This window comes from Rattus norvegicus, chromosome 6 (assembly GCF_036323735.1).
Source record: "Rattus norvegicus strain BN/NHsdMcwi chromosome 6, GRCr8, whole genome shotgun sequence".
Lineage (NCBI taxonomy): Eukaryota > Metazoa > Chordata > Mammalia > Rodentia > Muridae > Rattus > Rattus norvegicus.
This window is the reverse complement of record NC_086024.1, coordinates 110,149,340-110,166,873: the sequence shown is the minus strand read 5'-3', so window position 1 is coordinate 110,166,873 and position 17,534 is coordinate 110,149,340. Positions and strand designations below refer to the sequence as shown.

Sequence of the window (17,534 nt, the reverse complement as noted above, 5' to 3'; positions counted from 1 at the left end):
GGGACAGGAGTCTAAGGGCCACACCTGCCAGCACGTGCCAGACAGCGTTCCCATTGAACAGCTAGGATGGCCTAAGGAAGTTCACGGTGCTCTGGCACCTAGAATATCTGCCCAGGGAACCTCAGGTTGAGTTTGGTAGAGACCCTGAGTCCACCAAATCCTTGAATGAAGCTTTTGGATTAAGGAGGCCTTGAAGTTGAACTAAGCTGGACCCTTCTTTTCTCACTGCCACTCTACCCAAGGCTAGACCAGAACTCAGCTGACTTCAGTGACTTGGAAAAAAGCAAGGGGAACTCTGTAAGGAAAAATGGAGGGAGAAGGGTTTGGGGTCCCTAAGAAGCAAAAGGGATGTTCATATGGTGTGCCATAGATGGGGATTACCCATGGGGGTGGATGGCAAGTAGTACATTAGAAACACCGGGGGGGGGGGGCTGGAGAGATGGCTCAGTGGTTAAGACCTCTTCCAGAGGTCCTGAGTTCAATTCCCAGCAACCACATGGTGGCTCACAACCATCTGTCATGGGATCCAATGCCCTCTTCTGGTGTCTGAAGACAGTGACAATGTACCCACATACATTAAATAAATTAAAAAAAAAAAGAAGAAGAAGAAGGAAACATCAGGGGCTTAGGCATCAGAGGCACTGGCATCAGAGTCCCATTTCACCCCTTAATACCTCCTTAAATGTAACTCCTGAGATGCAATGTCTTTGTGATAGGGGAATGACAACAGTAGCCACTCCTAGGGATGCCAAGGGTGCCACACGAGATACTGTACACCATAAGTTCTATATAGACACTAAGTTTAAAAGATCAACTTGAGGGCAGGGATGCCTCAAAGGGTAATGAACAGACTCTAATAGGGACTTCCGTCACACACAGCTCAGAGAATCCCAGAGGTCCCAACAGAGGAGCAGGCTGCAGGCCTTACCGGCATGGAGTGCTATGCTGAACACAATGGTGGTCCTCCATGCTCTCAAATCTTGGGCCAGAACTCCACACAGGCTGAGTGCTGCTGCACCCAGGGTGCCAGATGGGGGGAAACCTGTGATCCCTGCCCATCTGAGGACTCAGGTAAGGCCTCACGGGCTAGTGTGATACTTAGGGGAAGAAGGGAGAGGAAGCCAGGGGTGCCTGTAATTCCAGCTTCCAGCCCTCAGGAGGCTGAAGCAGAAAGATGATGAGTTTGAGGCAAGTCTGAGCTACATAGCACAGATCCAGGCCGGCCTCCTTTATATAATTAGACCCTTAAAATGGGGGTGGGGCACAGCAGTGGTGGTACACGCCTTTAATCCCAGCACTTAGAGGGCAGAGGCAGGTGGATCTCTTGTGAGTTCAAGCCTAACCTGGTCTACAGAGTAAGTCCCAGGATAACCAGGGCTACATAGAAACCCTGTCTCAAAAAACAAACAGAAAAGACAAAAAAAAAAAAAAAGAAACAAAAAATTGGGGGCAGGGAGACATACCATTTCTCTCTAAGCTTGAATGCCTTCCTACACAGTTGAATTCAGTGAGCTGTGCCCCAGTGGTCAAGGTTACATCCCAGTGGAAGGGGCCTGGACATTTGGACAAGCCATGTATACAGGTAACTGTCCTCAACACTTTCCTCAAACACCGCTTGGCAGAGTGAACCTGGGCCTAGTCCTCCCCGAGGTCCTAGGAGGTCCTACGCCTAGCTCTGGCTTCCACGGGTTTCTGTCTATTGGGCTCTGGGGCTTTTCCACCCCTGATTTTTTAGCTGCAAAGTTTAAACCAAGATCCTCCTGGGGTGTTTGCATGCCCCTGAGCTCAGTTTCCCTGTGCCCTCAAGTCTAGAGGGTGCACTATGGTGTTCAACCTCACCACCACCGTACCTGGGCACAAGGACAGACTGGGTAGGTGCTGCACTGCTCCCAGGTCAGGACAGTAGCTATCTCTCTACCTCCGCCCACCAAAGCAGAAACCTTAGGAAACTCATACCTTTACTGGAGAGTTTCAAATTCTGGATCCCTTGGTGCCTTTGTCAGAAAGCTAGTCCTGAGAAGGAAACAGAAAGTGTGTGCATGTGTGATGTGTGCATGAGTGCATGTGCAGTATATGTGCTTGTGCGTGTGCGCACACATTGTGTTCATGTGTGTTGAGTGCGTGTGTGTTCTTGAGTGTGTATGCATGTGAGTGTGTGCATGCGTGTGCATGTGTGTGCATGTGTGTGCACACTTGTGCATGTGTGGTATACATGTCTGTGGTGTGTGTATGTGCAAGTGCAGATGCCCGTGTAGTGTGTGTGTGTGTGTGTGTGTACGTGTGTGTGTGCGCGCACACATGTGTGTTTCTGAGAATGAAGCCAGTGCAGACAGTCTCCCACTGGACAACAAGCGGAATGTCCTGAGTGCTTGCTTTATGTCAAGCACCATTTAAAGTGCTTTATGGGTGTTAGCATTTTTTAATCCTCATCACAACTGCAGGAGGTTAAGCAGTATTTCAGAGGAGAAACTGAGACAAGAAGAACCTAAGCAACTTGCCCAACTCACTCAGACTGGACATAGAGCCTCTGACTAGAAGTACCCCCTTCCTGCCACCTCTTCCCTGCTCTCCCCTCATTCTGCCCTCCCGCAGATGCCGACGAGTGCATACTGTTTGGGCCTGCTCTCTGCCAGAATGGCCGATGCCTCAACACAGTGCCTGGCTACATTTGCCTGTGCAACCCTGGCTACCACTATGATGCCGTCAGCAGGAAGTGCCAGGGTGAGGACTCACATGGGCCCTGCTCCCCCAGTCCCACTCTTCCCCTTTCCTAGGAAGGATGCCCACAGCAGCAAGCAGGTCTGAGGCGAGGAGAGTTCTAGGCTGTCCCTGGAGAGAGCCCTTCCGGGATGGGCATCTTCATGGGCCTCCTTAGGCAAACCCTTCCATGAGCATTGTTGTCAAAGGCTACTCTGGTTCTGCCCCACCTTTTTTCTCACACCACAGATCACAACGAATGCCAGGACTTGGCCTGTGAGAACGGCGAGTGTGTGAACACAGAAGGCTCCTTCCACTGCTTCTGCAGTCCCCCCCTCATCCTAGACCTCAGCGGACAGCGCTGTGTGAACAGTACCAGCAGCTCAGGTGAGTAGATGGGGGTGTGGGGGTGTAGGGGTGTGGGGAGGGGAGTGCAGACCTGGCCTGGGACTCACATTCTTCTGGGGTCTGTGCCACCAGAGGACTTCCCTGACCATGACATCCACATGGACATCTGCTGGAAAAAAGTCACCAATGACGTGTGCAGCCAGCCCTTGCGTGGGCACCATACTACCTATACAGAGTGCTGCTGCCAAGACGGGGAGGCCTGGAGCCAGCAGTGTGCTCTGTGCCCCCCCAGGAGCTCTGGTAAGAGGGTACCTGCAGATCTGGGTGTAGCTCTGGGAGCGTGATACTGTCAGCCTGAAGAGAGAGGGAGCCATGGCCTTGCCCTCCATCCAGGTCATTCAGGACAGAGAAAGGTGCAGGCGTGGTCAGGCATCCCCATGTGTCCTCTTCTTGGGCCAAGAGCCAGAGAAGCCAGCTTACAAATTATAGGTAGCAGGAGCTGAAATCCAACACCTTTCTCCTTCCTCTCAACAGAGGTCTATGCTCAGCTGTGCAATGTGGCTCGGATTGAGGCAGAGAGGGAAGCAGGGATCCACTTCCGGCCAGGATATGAGTATGGCCCTGGCCCAGATGATCTACCTGAAACCCTCTACGGCCCAGATGGAGCCCCTTTCTATAACTACCTGGGCCCTGAGGACACTGTTCCTGAGCCTCCCTTCTCCAACACAGCCAGTCATTTGGGAGACAACACACCCATCCTTGAGCCTCCTCTGCAGCCCTCTGAACTTCAGCCCCACTATATCCCCAGCCATTCAGGTATGTGTGGCAACACTGGAGAAGAGATGGGCACCGCAGTTCCCCTCACCCCATCCACCTCCTGCCAGGCGAGGACAGGGAAGTGGACAGACACTGGTCACAGTCGACCAAGCCATCACTCCAAACGGCTTGGGCCAGACACTGCCATACGTGGCTATCACCCCAAACCTTCAGGAGAGTGTGACCTTTGTTGCAGGTTCTTTCTCTGGGGCAGTTGTGGTCCTCTGACACGGCCCCACCCTCGGCACTCAACAGCGACCATCTTTGTACTAGGTCCTCAGGCTTATTCTTTCTGACCCTCTCTTAGAACCCCTGGCTTCCTTCGAAGGCCTTCAGGCTGAGGAATGTGGCATCCTGAATGGCTGTGAGAATGGCCGCTGTGTGCGTGTGCGCGAGGGCTACACTTGTGACTGCTTTGAAGGCTTCCAGCTGGATACAGCCCTCATGGCCTGTGTGGGTAAGTTCCGAGGAGTGAGAACAACACCCATCACAGGCCTCAGTTGAGGGCAGCTGGGAAACACGCAGCTGCCCCCTAGTGGGCATGTGACGCTAGTGAATGCGGACGCACCAGAGGTTTAGTGTCCTCCACAGAAGAGAAGCAAAGGCATGGAGGCATGTTCTAGGGCATGCTAAGAGATCACTGCCTCCTGGGTTTTGTCCCCACGTTGTCTTGTTTGGAGCAGCCAGATATGGTGGGAGGGCGGGGTTCTGATGAGGTGTTGGGTGTCATATCCAGAGAAGGGGGACAGGGTGGGTGGCTAGAGGGACCCAGAGACCTCTACAGCTTTCTTTTTTGCTTCCCTAGATGTGAATGAGTGTGAAGACCTGAACGGGCCTGCGGCACTCTGTGCGCATGGTCACTGCGAGAACACAGAGGGTTCCTATCGCTGCCACTGTTCCCCTGGTTACGTGGCAGAGCCCGGGCCCCCACACTGTGCAGCCAAGGAGTAGGAGTGAGAGATCATGGTGGGCAGCTATGTGGAAATGGCTTCAGCCATAGGCTGGGGACTTAAGGTTGCTTCCCTAGCTGGGAAGACGTGACTGGGAAGACCCCGTGATGCCATCAGGCCAGGGCTCTGGAGCCCAGTTCCGCCAGCCTCGCCTCCTTTTTATCTCTTCCGGCTTAACTCTGGGTGTGAATTCCGTCACTGCCTCTATGCCACTGCTTGGCTCAGACACCACAAATATTTTAATGCTTTAGCCACTGGCCGTGAGACACAGCCCACAGTCTGTCCTCGGGGCCACACTTTAGAGCGCCCATCAGAAGAGTCCTCGTGCACTCCTCTTAGGCTGTGCAGACACTGCAGGCACCCCCTTCCATCTGTGATCTACACATCATCTCGATGGTTCTGTAACGGGGACAGTGGCTACATCCACCTGGGGATGGCCCTTCACAGTGAATGGAGCAGGAGAGGGTCTGGGGAGTAGCTCCAATGCCACCTCTCAGAACCACCACCAGCACTGGGTGGCGTGAGTTCTTTTTGCTACTCCTCCATCCCATAGACAGTTCTGCGGCCCCGAGAAGGGACCAGTTTCCCTCACCTCAGAGGATGAAGACTAATACTAACTTGCTGAGTGTAAGAAACGAAAGAAGAGGAATAACGAGTCTGAGAAAGTGTGGCAAGAGAGTGATACGGAAAACATGGGAGTCCATATGAAAGGAGGAGCCAAGAGTTAGACAAAACACGAAGTCGCTTTGGGCAAATCAGTCCAAGCCTCCTTAGAGCTTCTGTGTGCCTGCAGGGAGGCTCGCCACAAGCTCTGGCGCCCATCTGCAAACACCTTTATTAGGCTCATCTGTTCCCCACAGGAAAACCTAAATAGATGGCCTAACAATATAAAGGCAGAGCAAGCCAGATTTTCAAAGTTGTTTCTCTCCTCCACTCAGAAGCACTTGCCCTTGCTTCCTCTAAGAGATGCACTTCCACACCAGCTAGCTGGGGGTTCAGGAGCGTGGGGGAATAAAATGTTCATCTGGCTCCTCTGTGCTTAGTCTTTATTTCCTATACCATTATCACTCTGGTTAAATCTAAAGATCAGATTAGAGATGAACCTGCGTGTGTCCCACGTCCAGGTTCAGCAGCCCACGTGTCTGGGCTCCGGTGCGGCAGGTTCTAGGCTATACTAAGACAGAGCCGACTGGCTGCGTTTCCCTGACTGGCCGAATCTGACAGAAGACATGGCGATGACTACTACTTCTTAAGTCCAGTCTGCCCTGCCTGCTGCTCTGATGGTCAGCCACCAAATAACTTATGGGATGCCTATGTCTGAACCATAACGATGGCTGTGGGTAAATTGTATTTAATCGTCCAACAAGCTCATTAACTTCTTTTTTTTTCTTTTTCTTTTTCTTTTTTTTTTTTTTTTTTTTTTTTTTTTTTTTTTTTTTTTTGGAGCTGGGGACTGAACCCAGGGCCTTACGTTTGCTAGGCAAGCGCTCTACCACTGAGCTAAATCCCCAACCCCGCTCATTAACTTCTTTATTCCTATTTGCAGACAAGAAAACTGAGACACGGGAAGCTTAAATAATCTTCTTTAGGCCACTGTGTCTCAGCAGACAAAAATCTGTGGGTCCTAAACCAATGAAAATATCCTTTTGCTCCTAACAGAAATGCCACTTAAGAGAGTGAAGGTTGGGGATTTAGCTCACTTGATTGAGTGCCCACCCAGCATGCATGTGATCCTGGGGGTTGCCTCCATAACACAGAGAGGGAGGGTGAAGAGAGTGGGGACATGTTTGGAAAACTGGCAAAGATCTAAGTTTGCTCAGACTGCTAGGTGGCTAGCCTCAGGTGAACTGGACACTCGTGGCAACTGATGGGTGGGTATGTTGGTTCAGTGTCTGACGACCACAATAACACAATGTCTCTCACAGTTATAACAGGCACAAAACTAACTCTCTGGCCCAGTAATTCCACTCCGAGGACTTTAGCCTTCAGATATGCTCTCATTCAATATGAAATCATGAATGGGAGAGGGTATTTATTGAAGGCCTTTTGTAATCAGAAGATTAGAAACGACTGCTAAGGGATGTTGAGACCAGACAGCACTGTAGACATCTATCAAGGATACCCTGAGAAGACCAGGGGAGGGGCTGCTGTGTGTGAGAGGAGGAGAGAGGAACATTGCTAACCTTATCCTCAAACTCTACCTTATACCCATCCTCAAAGAATGTCTGCCATCACCCGAGCATGCCCCAATGGCACTGGACACTTGCCCTCAGAGTCCTCCATACATCTTCCTGTTCAGCCTTTGAGCATACTGCATGCATGTACACATACTGCCTTTTATTAAAAACAGAAGTAATATACCATGTGTGCTGTTCTACACGGTGCCCCCTCCCCTCTGAGACAGAGGTTTACTAAGCAGGTGAGGTTGACCTAGAACCAGTGACCTCCATTGTGCTGGAACTCCAGGTGTGGACCACCACAGCCAGCTACAGTGTTTTCATTCCAGACTTGCTCATAAAGCATTATCTCACATTGCCTCGTGTTGTCTATAAAACCAACATTCAGAAGGCAGAGACAAGGGGATTGTGAGAGTTAGGACGGCCTGACCTACAAAACAAGATAATAAACAATGTCTCATCCCATTTTCCACTGTCTACTAGTGAGTAGTAGGAACGGCCAGGCCATAGCTCACTCGGCCAGGGACTCACTGGCAGACAATTCCATTGTCTACCTTTGCTCATAAGCTGCAAAGAGTACTCCTGTGCATGTGTTATTTCATGTTTGGATTAAACTCTTGAAAACAATATGGTTATTGGGAGAGTGACATGGTGGATAAATAAAATACTGAGGGTTTTTTTTCCACTGTATTTCCCTCCTTTTTAAATTTTGTAGATGAATTACCTGCTCAAAAAAATAAAATATTCTTTTTCTTTTTTTTCGGAGCTGGGCACCGAACCCAGGACCTTGTGCTTGCTAGGCAAGTGCTCTACCACTGAGCCAAATCCCCACCCCCAAAAATAAAATATTTTTAAATACCACTACTGGCCAACAACTGCCTCAATGCCCTCTCATTATATATATATATATATCTGTTGTTTAAAGGAATCATTTTTTAATTTCGTAAGCAAATTTCTATCAGGTGGTCCTGTAGTGCTTTTATGGGGGAAGAACTCTGAGAGAGCAACTGTAGACATCAATCCAGATGACAAGAAAAACAAGAGAAATCTTTGCCTCTGGACAAACACAGAACTGTAATAACACACTGGGAAATATTGGACCCTACAGAAGGCCAGGCTGTCATCAGCTCAGAGACGTGGGGAGGCTAGCCTATTCTTTTTATCTGGTTTACCTGCTAAGAGTCAGTCCTCCTCTGAGGTGCTGTAACAGACTCAATTCTCAGAGTTAAACCAAGTATCACTCAAGCGCCTTTAACAGCCCCTTTCTCCCTGCCCCCATCAAAATAAGTGATTTTAATGAACTACAAAGCATTGTGGTTATAAAAGTACACCTGATTACTGAAGGACACCGCCTCGACCACATCTAACATGGCTTTCCGGTTGCCTTCCTCAGCAAACAGACACTTGAGGAATTAAGCCTGTCTTCCTGCTCTCTTTCCAGCACAGCTGACTTGGAGGGTGTTTGCTTTCCTCATCTACTATCCTTTCAGCTGGCTGGGAGTATTTTCTTAGTTTTGGCGTGTACCCCTGAGAAGCCACATATGCAAGGTTCTCCTGCATCACATCCCTGCGGAGGGCCTTCTGATCAAGCATGCTAGTGAAGTACACTTTAAAAAGCATTGATTCCCAAGGCTTGGTTGTTACTGAGACAGCGGCGGTCATCAAATCTTTTATTCTCGCCATACATAAAGGCACCGATTTCAAGTACCAAGGGTTCTGACAGGCAAATGGAGGACAACACCATGCAGCCACGGTCTACAGACAAACTCTCAGGTGTTAGCAGTCCTCATTAATCTCTTACTTCTGGACAGATTTCCTCCTAGTTTCTTGAAATCAGTTAACAGTCACATCACACATACAAGTAAATACAGTTTATGCACTGTTGCCGCTAACATCATATAACTGAAAAGTGTAATTCCACAGTACGATCAACCACAGGCTGATCAACCTCAAGAAATATCAACCTAAAGTAGGCTCAGAGGTCCTTTGTCTTGTTTATTGCATTACTATGATTTTGGCTAAAGATGAAATATACTGTGTCCTGAATGGTTTTACGTCAACTTGACAAGCTAACATCATCTGTGAGGTAGGAGCCTCAATTAAGAAAAATGCCTCCATAAAATCCAACTATTGGCAAGCCTGTAGGATGTTTTCCTAATTGGTGATTGCAGGAGGGGCCGCCTATTGTGAGTGGGGCCATCCTGAGCTGGTGATCCTAGATTCTATAAGAAAGCAGGCTGAGGGCTGGAGAGATGGCTCAGCGGTTAAGAGCACCCGACTACTCTTCCAGAGGTCCTGAGTTCAATTCCCAGCAACCACATGGTGGCTCACAACCATCTGTAAAGAGATCCGATGCCCTCTTCTGGTGTGTCTGAGGACAGCTACAGTGTACTTATATATAATAAATGAATAAATCTTTAAAAAAAAAAAAAAGAAAAGAAAGCAGGCTGAGCAAGCCATGAGGAGCAAGCCAGTAAGCAGCATCCCTCCATGGTCTCTGCATCAGCTCCTGCCTCTGGGTTCCTGCCCTGCTTGAGTTCTGTGCTGATTTTCTTCAATGATGGACTAGTAGGTAAATGTGAGCCAAATAAACCCATTGTTTCCCAACCTGGATTTTTGATCATTGTGTTTTGTTGTAGCAATAGAAACCCTAACTAAGTCAGTCAAACTGTCTAAGCTGCATGAATCCTTGTGCTAAATACCCCTCTCCCCAACACACACACACACACACACACACACACACACACACAGAGAGAGAGAGAGAGACAGAGACAGAGACAGAGACAGAGACAGAGACAGACAGAGAGAGACAGACAGACAGAGACAGACACACAAAGAGAGTTGTGGGGGTATTTCTCAGGCACAAACTTATTAGAAGCCAGTTCTACAACAACCAAGGCCTTGACAAATCCTCTTAAAAGAGCTGGAGGAGCTGGCTGTGGAACACATGCATGTAACTCTGAGTGCCCAGGAAGCTGTGGTAGGAGGTCGCAGAGTTTGCGGCCATTATGAGCGGACACAGTGTAACAAGATCGGCCTGGGCTACTCATTAAACTCTGATCTCAAAAAGATTAACAGAGAGTAATGGGGTGGAGTGGGAATGGAGTGATGGTTCACTAGTTAAGGAACTTCACAGCTCTTTCAGAGAACTGAAGTTTGGATCCCGGCACCCTTGTTGGGCAGCTCTCCAGATCTAACACCCTCTTTGGGTCTCCACAGATACCCTCATTCACATAAATAGTGTCAATACAGACAGACAGACAGACAGACAGACACACACACACACACACAGAATAAAATAAAAATCTAAAAATAATTTTTAAAAAAGTAATGGTGAGAGTTGGGACTCGTGGTACACAGGCAGTCCCACCTACTCCTAAAAGGACTGCTACTTCAAGGCTTGCTGGAGCTACAGAAGGAGTCCAAGGCCAGCCTGGATGACCTATCAGGACCCTGTCTCAAGAAATGATAGGGGAAAAATGGGTGCAGGGGTAGAGGGTGAATGAGAGATCTTTCCATTACCACAGGAAGGGCATAGTTTCCTTAAGTGAATTGGCAGTAAGTTTGCATAAATGTCTGTCTGCTGGCTCTCATGCTTGTCAGAAAGAGGGCATTTGGTCAGAAAAGACTTGTAGGACCCCAATAATAGGTCCCAGACAACCAGGGCGGTTACACATAGAAACCTTGTTTAGAAAACAAACGGGCTGGAGAGATGACTCAGCGGTTAAGAGCACTGACTGCTCTTCCAGAGGTCCTGAGTTCAAATCCCAGCAACCACATGGTGGCTCACAACTATCTGCAACGGGATCCGATGCTCTCTTCTGGTGTGTCTGAAGACAGCTACAGTGTACTCACAAACATAAAATAAATAAATCTTAAAAAAAGAAAACAAAAACAAAGGAGAAACCCCTAGAATGTGTTAGTCTAAGACAATAGCCCATTGTACCCATTACTATAAATCCTTCATGCCACAGGTAAAAATCACTCAAGAGACTTCTTACACTGTACTTGCCTTATGAAGTGTCCCCACCTCCAGGATTAAGTTCCCTGAAAGACATTCGTCCATAAAAACAATCCTCACTGTCTTGTTTTTCCCCAACCTGCCTTTTTCTAAACACAGAGTCCAATTCTCCCGTTACCAGGAGACAACTGCCTTCTAAGGCACCGTTTCTGCCTGCTTGGCCACTGCAATTCAGTGAAAGATATATTTGCAACAAAAGCTATTCTGTTCACACTTGGGAATTTTAAAACCACTACAACACTAACCCACAAAAAAATATTCTGAAAGAGTAGGCTCTAGGGGCTGGAGAGATGGTTAAGAGTTGCTCTTCCAGAGGATTGGGGTTTGATTCCCAGAGCCCACGGGGTGGCTCACAACTGTCAACTTCAATCTCAGGGCATCTGGCTTTCACAGGCACTACACACATATTGAACACAGGCACCTATAAACCCATACACGTTTGTTTGTGTTTTTTCAGACAGGATTTCTCTGTATGTTCACTCGTTAGACCAGGTTGGCCTACAGATCCAATTGCCTCTGCATCCTGAGTTCTGGGATTAAAAGCATGTACCAACTCCACCCAGCAACAGTAGTAGGTTGTAATATTTAAAATGTAGCAAAATCTCTTTTAAGAATAATAAAAGTCAGTTAGCAGTCTGAACTGAAAATCTTACTAGCCCCAGCTATGGTCACCAAATTTCAGTCTTAGTAATATGCATACATAGGCTGGAGAGATGGCTCAGCCATTAAAGGCTAGGCTCACAATCAAAAATATAAGAGTAATATGCACACACAAATGGCTCTGTGCAGCATCTGCCTCCTTCCATGGGCAGGGGAGGAATCTGTCCTCTAAGCACTGATAGGCTTGCTTCTGAGTCCTACATTTCCCCACACTGAAAATGTAAGGTTCTGTCACAGTTTCTGATTCTGATCTCTATTTCCATTTTCTTTGGCAAACTGTCTTACTAGATGACATTAACTTGTACATAAATACAAGTGTTTTGTTTGGTTTGAGACAGGGTCTTTCTATATCACACTGGCTGGCCTGGAATTTGCTCTGTAGACCAGGCTAGCCTTCAACTCAGAGAGCTCCACCTGTCTCTGCCTCCTGAGTGCTGGGATTAAAGATGTATGCCACTGGGGTTGGGGATTTAGCTCAGTGGTAGAGCACTTGCCTAGGAAGCGCAAGGCCCTGGGTTCGGTCCCCAGCTCTGAAAAAAAGAACCAAAAAAAAAAAAAAAAAGATGTATGCCACCATGTTCCACTAAAGATTTTTTTCTGTGTGGTTGTGAGTGGGGGTGATGCCTACTGAGGGCAATGTGACCTTGGAGCCCAGAAGAGCATGCCTGGTTCTCTGGAGGTAGAGGTATAGGTTATGAGCAACCAGACACCGGTACCAGGAATGGATTTAGGTCCTCCGAAAACAGTATATACTCTTCACCCCGGATCCAGTTCTCCAGCAATTTGCTATTTCTAGGATGCCAAGCAAAAGATGCATTTAACTAGTAACTCTCCCAGAGTCCACCTGCCTGTGGTTTCCCATTAATATTATCTGTTGTGACTGTGCTATCTGAACAGGTCTGGGCTCCAAAGCACTGTAATATATGTAATATTGTATGGAGTTCTGTAGCCCAATTGGTCACACTTAAGTACCTTAAAAATTATTAGAAGCTGTGCTTTTTTTTTTTAAAGCTTTTCTTAGTGGAGTGGGGCTCATGGCAGGTACTGTGGCCAACATGGCATCTGAGTGCAAAACCAAGTTATCCAAGAGTCTACAATGCATGTAGTTCATGCAAAGGGGAGGGTTGGAGCCCACTGAGAAACATCCTCAGTGAAGAACACTGTGTTCGGGTTTGCCAGAGCTTGAGGAGAGCTTCGTTGTAGAGCAGACCTTCTTGTTACATAGAGATCTTTCCTATGGATGAGTATCATTTAGGGATTTAATCCTGAGGCCGAGAAGTTAGCATTTCAGATGAGCATGAAGAACGAGGCAGAAGATTATCAAGATGACATGGTGGGACTTGATGTGTCTATGAGACTTTGCTGGGAACAACTGGAAGACTGCCAGAGGGACTGTGCCAATTATGAAGATAAAAATGAAATAGAAGACCAATGAAAGCAAAGATGTTCTTAGAGCCCCAAAACTGAGAGAGCTAAAATAACTCTGGGGTGCCCACGAGCAACAGTGTGATTTGGAGCACAGAGTACTTTGGAACGCGTCTTGGTTTCTGTAGTTGTTGCTGGTCTAATGTTGACTTGTAAAGAATGCAGGTGTGGAAATGTACTGCTCTTGAGATGATCTGTGATGAATTTATACATCCTTTTTCTCGTGGCATTCTTTGTTTTAAGGATTTTTATTTTTCATATACGGATGTCTTGCCTATATGTGTATCTATATACACCATGGTGTGTGGCTAGTGCCAGAGGAGACCAGGGAGGGTGTCAGATCCCCTGGGCCTGGAGTTACAAATGGCTGTATGTTCTAGAACTCAAACCTAGGTCATCTGCAACAGCAGCAAGCATTTTTTTTTCCATCTTTTTCTAAGACAGGGTCTCTCTGTGTGACCTTGGCTGTCCTTTAATTCAATCCACCTGCTCTGGCTGCCAAGTACTGGGAATAAAGGCGTGTGCAACCACTGTTGGGCCAGCAGCAAGTGCCATCTTGTCAACCAGCCCCTTTAATGACATTTTTCAAGGTGAAAATTTACCCTTTGATCTTCAAATGTGTGTACACACAGGCTGCTTCCTAAAGACTTTGACTTCTGTGTATATACACGAAAGTATAAACACAGACACACACATACACAAGGAAGACAGAGACAGAGGCAGGGAGACAGACTGCCCTGGAATAGATGCCATAGATTAGTGTCATTGTTGAAATTGCCTTTATTTTTTGCTTTATTAATCCCGTTGAGCCAATCCACATACTCTGGAATCAAATGTTGTAAGAACTCAGCAAATACAGCTTATCAGGAACAGACGCGCTCCAGCCTGAAGCATCTGCATGCTATCAGGTTGTCAGTTTGTAGTAGATGTGTTGTGTTTGTTTATATAGGCAGTTATTGGGTTACTTTTTTGATGTTCTATTTTTTAAAAAAGCTTTTCTTTTAATGGCTGGTGACTTGCAATGGAAGGATCAGCAAATCAATGTCTTAAAGATACAGATACTTGTATGTGTGAAATACAAATTTTACTGATATTTATTTATTTATTTATTTTTGGTTCTTTTTTTTCGGAGCTGGGGACCGAACCCAGGGCCTTGCGCTTCCTAGGTAAGCACTCTACCACTGAGCTAAGTCCCCAGCCCCTGATCTTTATATTTTAATCCACTTTTTAAAAGTCCCTTCTAGGGATATGGAGAGATGGCTTAGGGGTTAAGAGAACTGGTTGCTCTTCTAGAGGTCCTGAGTTCAATTCCCAGCAACCGCATGTATAATGAGATCTGTAGCCCTCTTCTGGCTCACAGGCACACATGCAAGCAGAACACTACATTAAAAAAAAAAAAAAGCCCCAGGGGTTGGGGATTTAGCTCAGTGGTAGAGCGCTTGCCTAGCAAGCACAAGGCCCTGGGTTCAGTCCCCAGCTCAAAAAAAAAAAAAAAAAAGTCCCTTCTATTATCTACAAGCAATGAAAGAACCACTTCCCCTACACATGAAACCAAAGACATTTTAGATAAGGTAGGTAAATTCAGTTACTAAAGGGTCATAGAATCTTGAGGCACCTTTATGGGTATGGAGTAGAAAAGCTACTTTTCAAATAACCCAGATGAACAGAGTTTTGGCCAAACTTGTTTTTCAGGGTTTGGTTTTAGGTTTTTTTGGGGGGTGGGGTGGGGAAGGGGTCTTGGTTTTATAAAACCTAGTAGATTCATGAGCATGACAATAAAATATATTTCCCTATAATATTACAAGTGGAAATGGGCTTCATAGGACACATGAATAAATCCCTAACACATTCAAGAAGACTACAACACAACTGGACTGGACTGGACACAGTCCTAGCATCCCAACTAATTAGGGCACCAAGACTAGGGGATTGAAAGTTCAAGGCCAGCCAGGGAAATTTTGTTGAGACCCTGTCTCCAAATAGAAAGCAAAAGAGTCAAGGAATAATTTAAGTGCTGGAACAGGGGTTCTCAACCTTCCTAAAGCCAAAACCCTTTAAAACAGTTCCCCATGTGGTGACACCTAATTACTTTTGTGGCTAATTTTGCTATTGTTATGAATCATAATGTAAATATCTGATATGAGAACCCTGTGGGGGTCGTGCCCCAGAGGTTGAGAACCTCTGTGCCAGAGTGTTTGCCTAGCAGTTACAATGCTCTAGGTGTCCAATCCTGGGGGAGTAGAGGACATACAACCACAAAAAAGAAAAGAAAGGAAGACGAGGAGGAGGAGGAAGAGGAAGAAGAAGAGGAGGAAGAAGAGGAAGAAGAGGAAGAAAAGGAGGAGGAGAAGAAAAGGAGGAAGAGGAGGAAAAAAAGAAGAAGAAAAGAAAAAGAAGAAAAAGGAATGACCCAAGCCTGGTAGTAATATTTCTGCAGTTCCAGCATAAAGAGGCTGAGGCAGGAAAATTGAGAGTCCAAAACTGGGGCTACCTATAAGACTCTGTTGAAAGAAAGAGGGAAGGAAGGAAGGAAGGAGGGAAAGAGAAAGTGGCAGCAGACAATAGTTGTTTGCCTTCTAATCGATTTTGGCCTCAATTCTGGTATTCAAGCTACCCAAACTGTGATCCTGATTAAAAACACGGTAAGAACTTAGTTTATAATGATGCTTTATATATAGCTATACACACACATATAAACAATTTTGAAGGCTAGAGAAGTTAACTCCAAATTTTGGAGTCCTAGAGGTACTAAGTGCTAGGGTTCCAACCAGTGATTAAGGTTGAGGTAACGGCATTTGGATTTGGCCTTAACATTGTGCTGGGGGAGGGGAGAGTATTTCTGTCAAGAGTAAAAGCTTCACATTCCATAATTAATAGTGGTAAAATAAGACACCGCTGGACTAAATTAAATGAGAGGGGGACATGATGAGAAATCGATCTCTAGAATTCTACTATTCCCGGGTTTTTCACACTGGCACAATGGTGGCAATCCCAGAGTCATCTGCCATTGTGTCAGATTTTGATAGAGAAGGATGACCCACAGGAGCAGCCTTGCTGGGCTTGAGGATTATTCAACACCTGGAATGAGCTTCGGATTAGTTCTTGGCTGAAGTCCACCTGGGCCCCCTTAACGTAGGCCAAGCTATCAGAGTCAACCACCACTCTTGCCCCACCCTGTTCAAATACCCTGAAAAGACAAGAGGAAAGCATTAATGACAAATATCATAACCCTGAGCCCAGAAGTGTACATCCTGTTCTCCAATACATGGAATACTGCTTAGGACTTCTAGGAGGTACAGACTGTACTTGAAGCAAAAAGATTCAATGTAAAAAGCAGAAGGACTATTTAAGGACTTGGTCTGAAACTAGTCCAGCCTTTCTCAACTAACTACTCAATGGACCCTAAATTAAGTCAATTTTCTTATTTTGAAATAAAAGGGCAAATCTTTGTTGTATCCTCACACAGTATGGGGAGGGTGGTGTTGTTAAGCACACTTAAGACGCTTGGAAGTTTGGAATAAAAGCGCATCTTAAACTGGGGTCATTTTTATCCCCTAACACAGCCTCTAGCGACCCATCCGTCCTCCTTGCCTGTCGTCGGGGTTAATAACTGTGTCCAGTGAAAATTTGTATTGGAATCCGGAGCATCCACCTCCCTCTACTTGCAGCCTGAGGAATTCTGACCCTTCGGTGATTTCCAGAAGCCTCTGAAATTCAGGAAAGAGGATAAAGAATGCCAAGCAAGCGGAGATAACGGGGCGGGTGAATGGGACCTCTTCTCGAACCCTCCTGGGTACCGCCGCCCTGCGTCCGGCCTCCTACCTGGACGCAGCTGTCTGTGAGGCGGATCTGTCCCTCGCCAGCCTCTGGAATGGAGGACGTTGTTTCCCAGCGGGTCAAAAGCCTGGGAAAGGCGGCGAGGAGCCTGCGATGAGAAGAAGGAAGATGAACCCGGGAAACAAAAGTGGCACCTGATGACCCTCAATGACTCCTCGTACCCAAATCTGACGACACCTTCATCTGAACTGCCAAGCCTTCACCTCCCCCGTGAGGTTTAGTCTCCCATCTATCCTGAAGACGCAGGACCCAACACCCTTCCTAAGTGACGTTAGGTACCTTCCCTGGCGCCTAGGAATGGCGGCCCCGAACGCCTCAGCAGTTAGGGACAAGGCCCTGGCGGCCGCCATCTTATTCCGCAAGCTCCGCCCCTAGCATGGTCTAAATCCCCACCTTAGCCTGGGCTTCGGGGGGCGGGGAGAAGGCAGGGGCGGGGTTGCATCGAGTCTCCGCCCCCAAGCGTGCCTATTGGGTATAACGAGATAAGAGGTTTTGATTGGCAGAGAATGCTTCCACTTGCCGAAACGGGGCGGTACCAATAGAATAGGGGCGAGCGCAAAGAAGAGTGAGGGTTCTCTGGATGCCCGCCCTGGCAGCGGAAGA

General features: G+C 47.2%; 2 protein-coding genes across 7 annotated transcripts in view; one reads left to right on the top strand and one right to left on the bottom strand.

Moving 5' to 3' along the window:
• Positions 1-5,845, top strand: part of Ltbp2 (latent transforming growth factor beta binding protein 2) — a 100,558-nt gene extending 94,713 nt beyond the window's left edge. For 5 of the 6 annotated variants that reach the window (XM_006240350.5, XM_039112809.2, XM_039112808.2 and 2 more), the window contains 8 exons: positions 880-1,071; positions 1,499-1,582; positions 2,593-2,721; positions 2,947-3,084; positions 3,178-3,345; positions 3,580-3,861; positions 4,169-4,318; positions 4,667-5,840. In XM_006240350.5, the coding sequence (XP_006240412.1) occupies positions 880-1,071; positions 1,499-1,582; positions 2,593-2,721; positions 2,947-3,084; positions 3,178-3,345; positions 3,580-3,861; positions 4,169-4,318; positions 4,667-4,812 (1,289 nt within the window). In that variant the 3' untranslated portion in view covers positions 4,813-5,840. 6 annotated transcript variants of the gene reach the window in all.
• Positions 5,846-15,770: 9,925 nt separating this feature from the next.
• Isca2 (iron-sulfur cluster assembly 2) lies at positions 15,771-17,281 on the bottom strand. Its single transcript, NM_001109278.2, has 4 exons — positions 17,211-17,281; positions 16,917-17,019; positions 16,686-16,801; positions 15,771-16,281 (listed from the first exon to the last, which is right to left on the bottom strand). The coding sequence occupies exons 1-4, from the start codon at positions 17,279-17,281 to the stop codon at positions 16,107-16,109; spliced, it is 465 nt and encodes a 154-aa protein (NP_001102748.1). The 3' UTR covers positions 15,771-16,106.
• Positions 17,282-17,534: the final 253 nt, after the last annotated feature.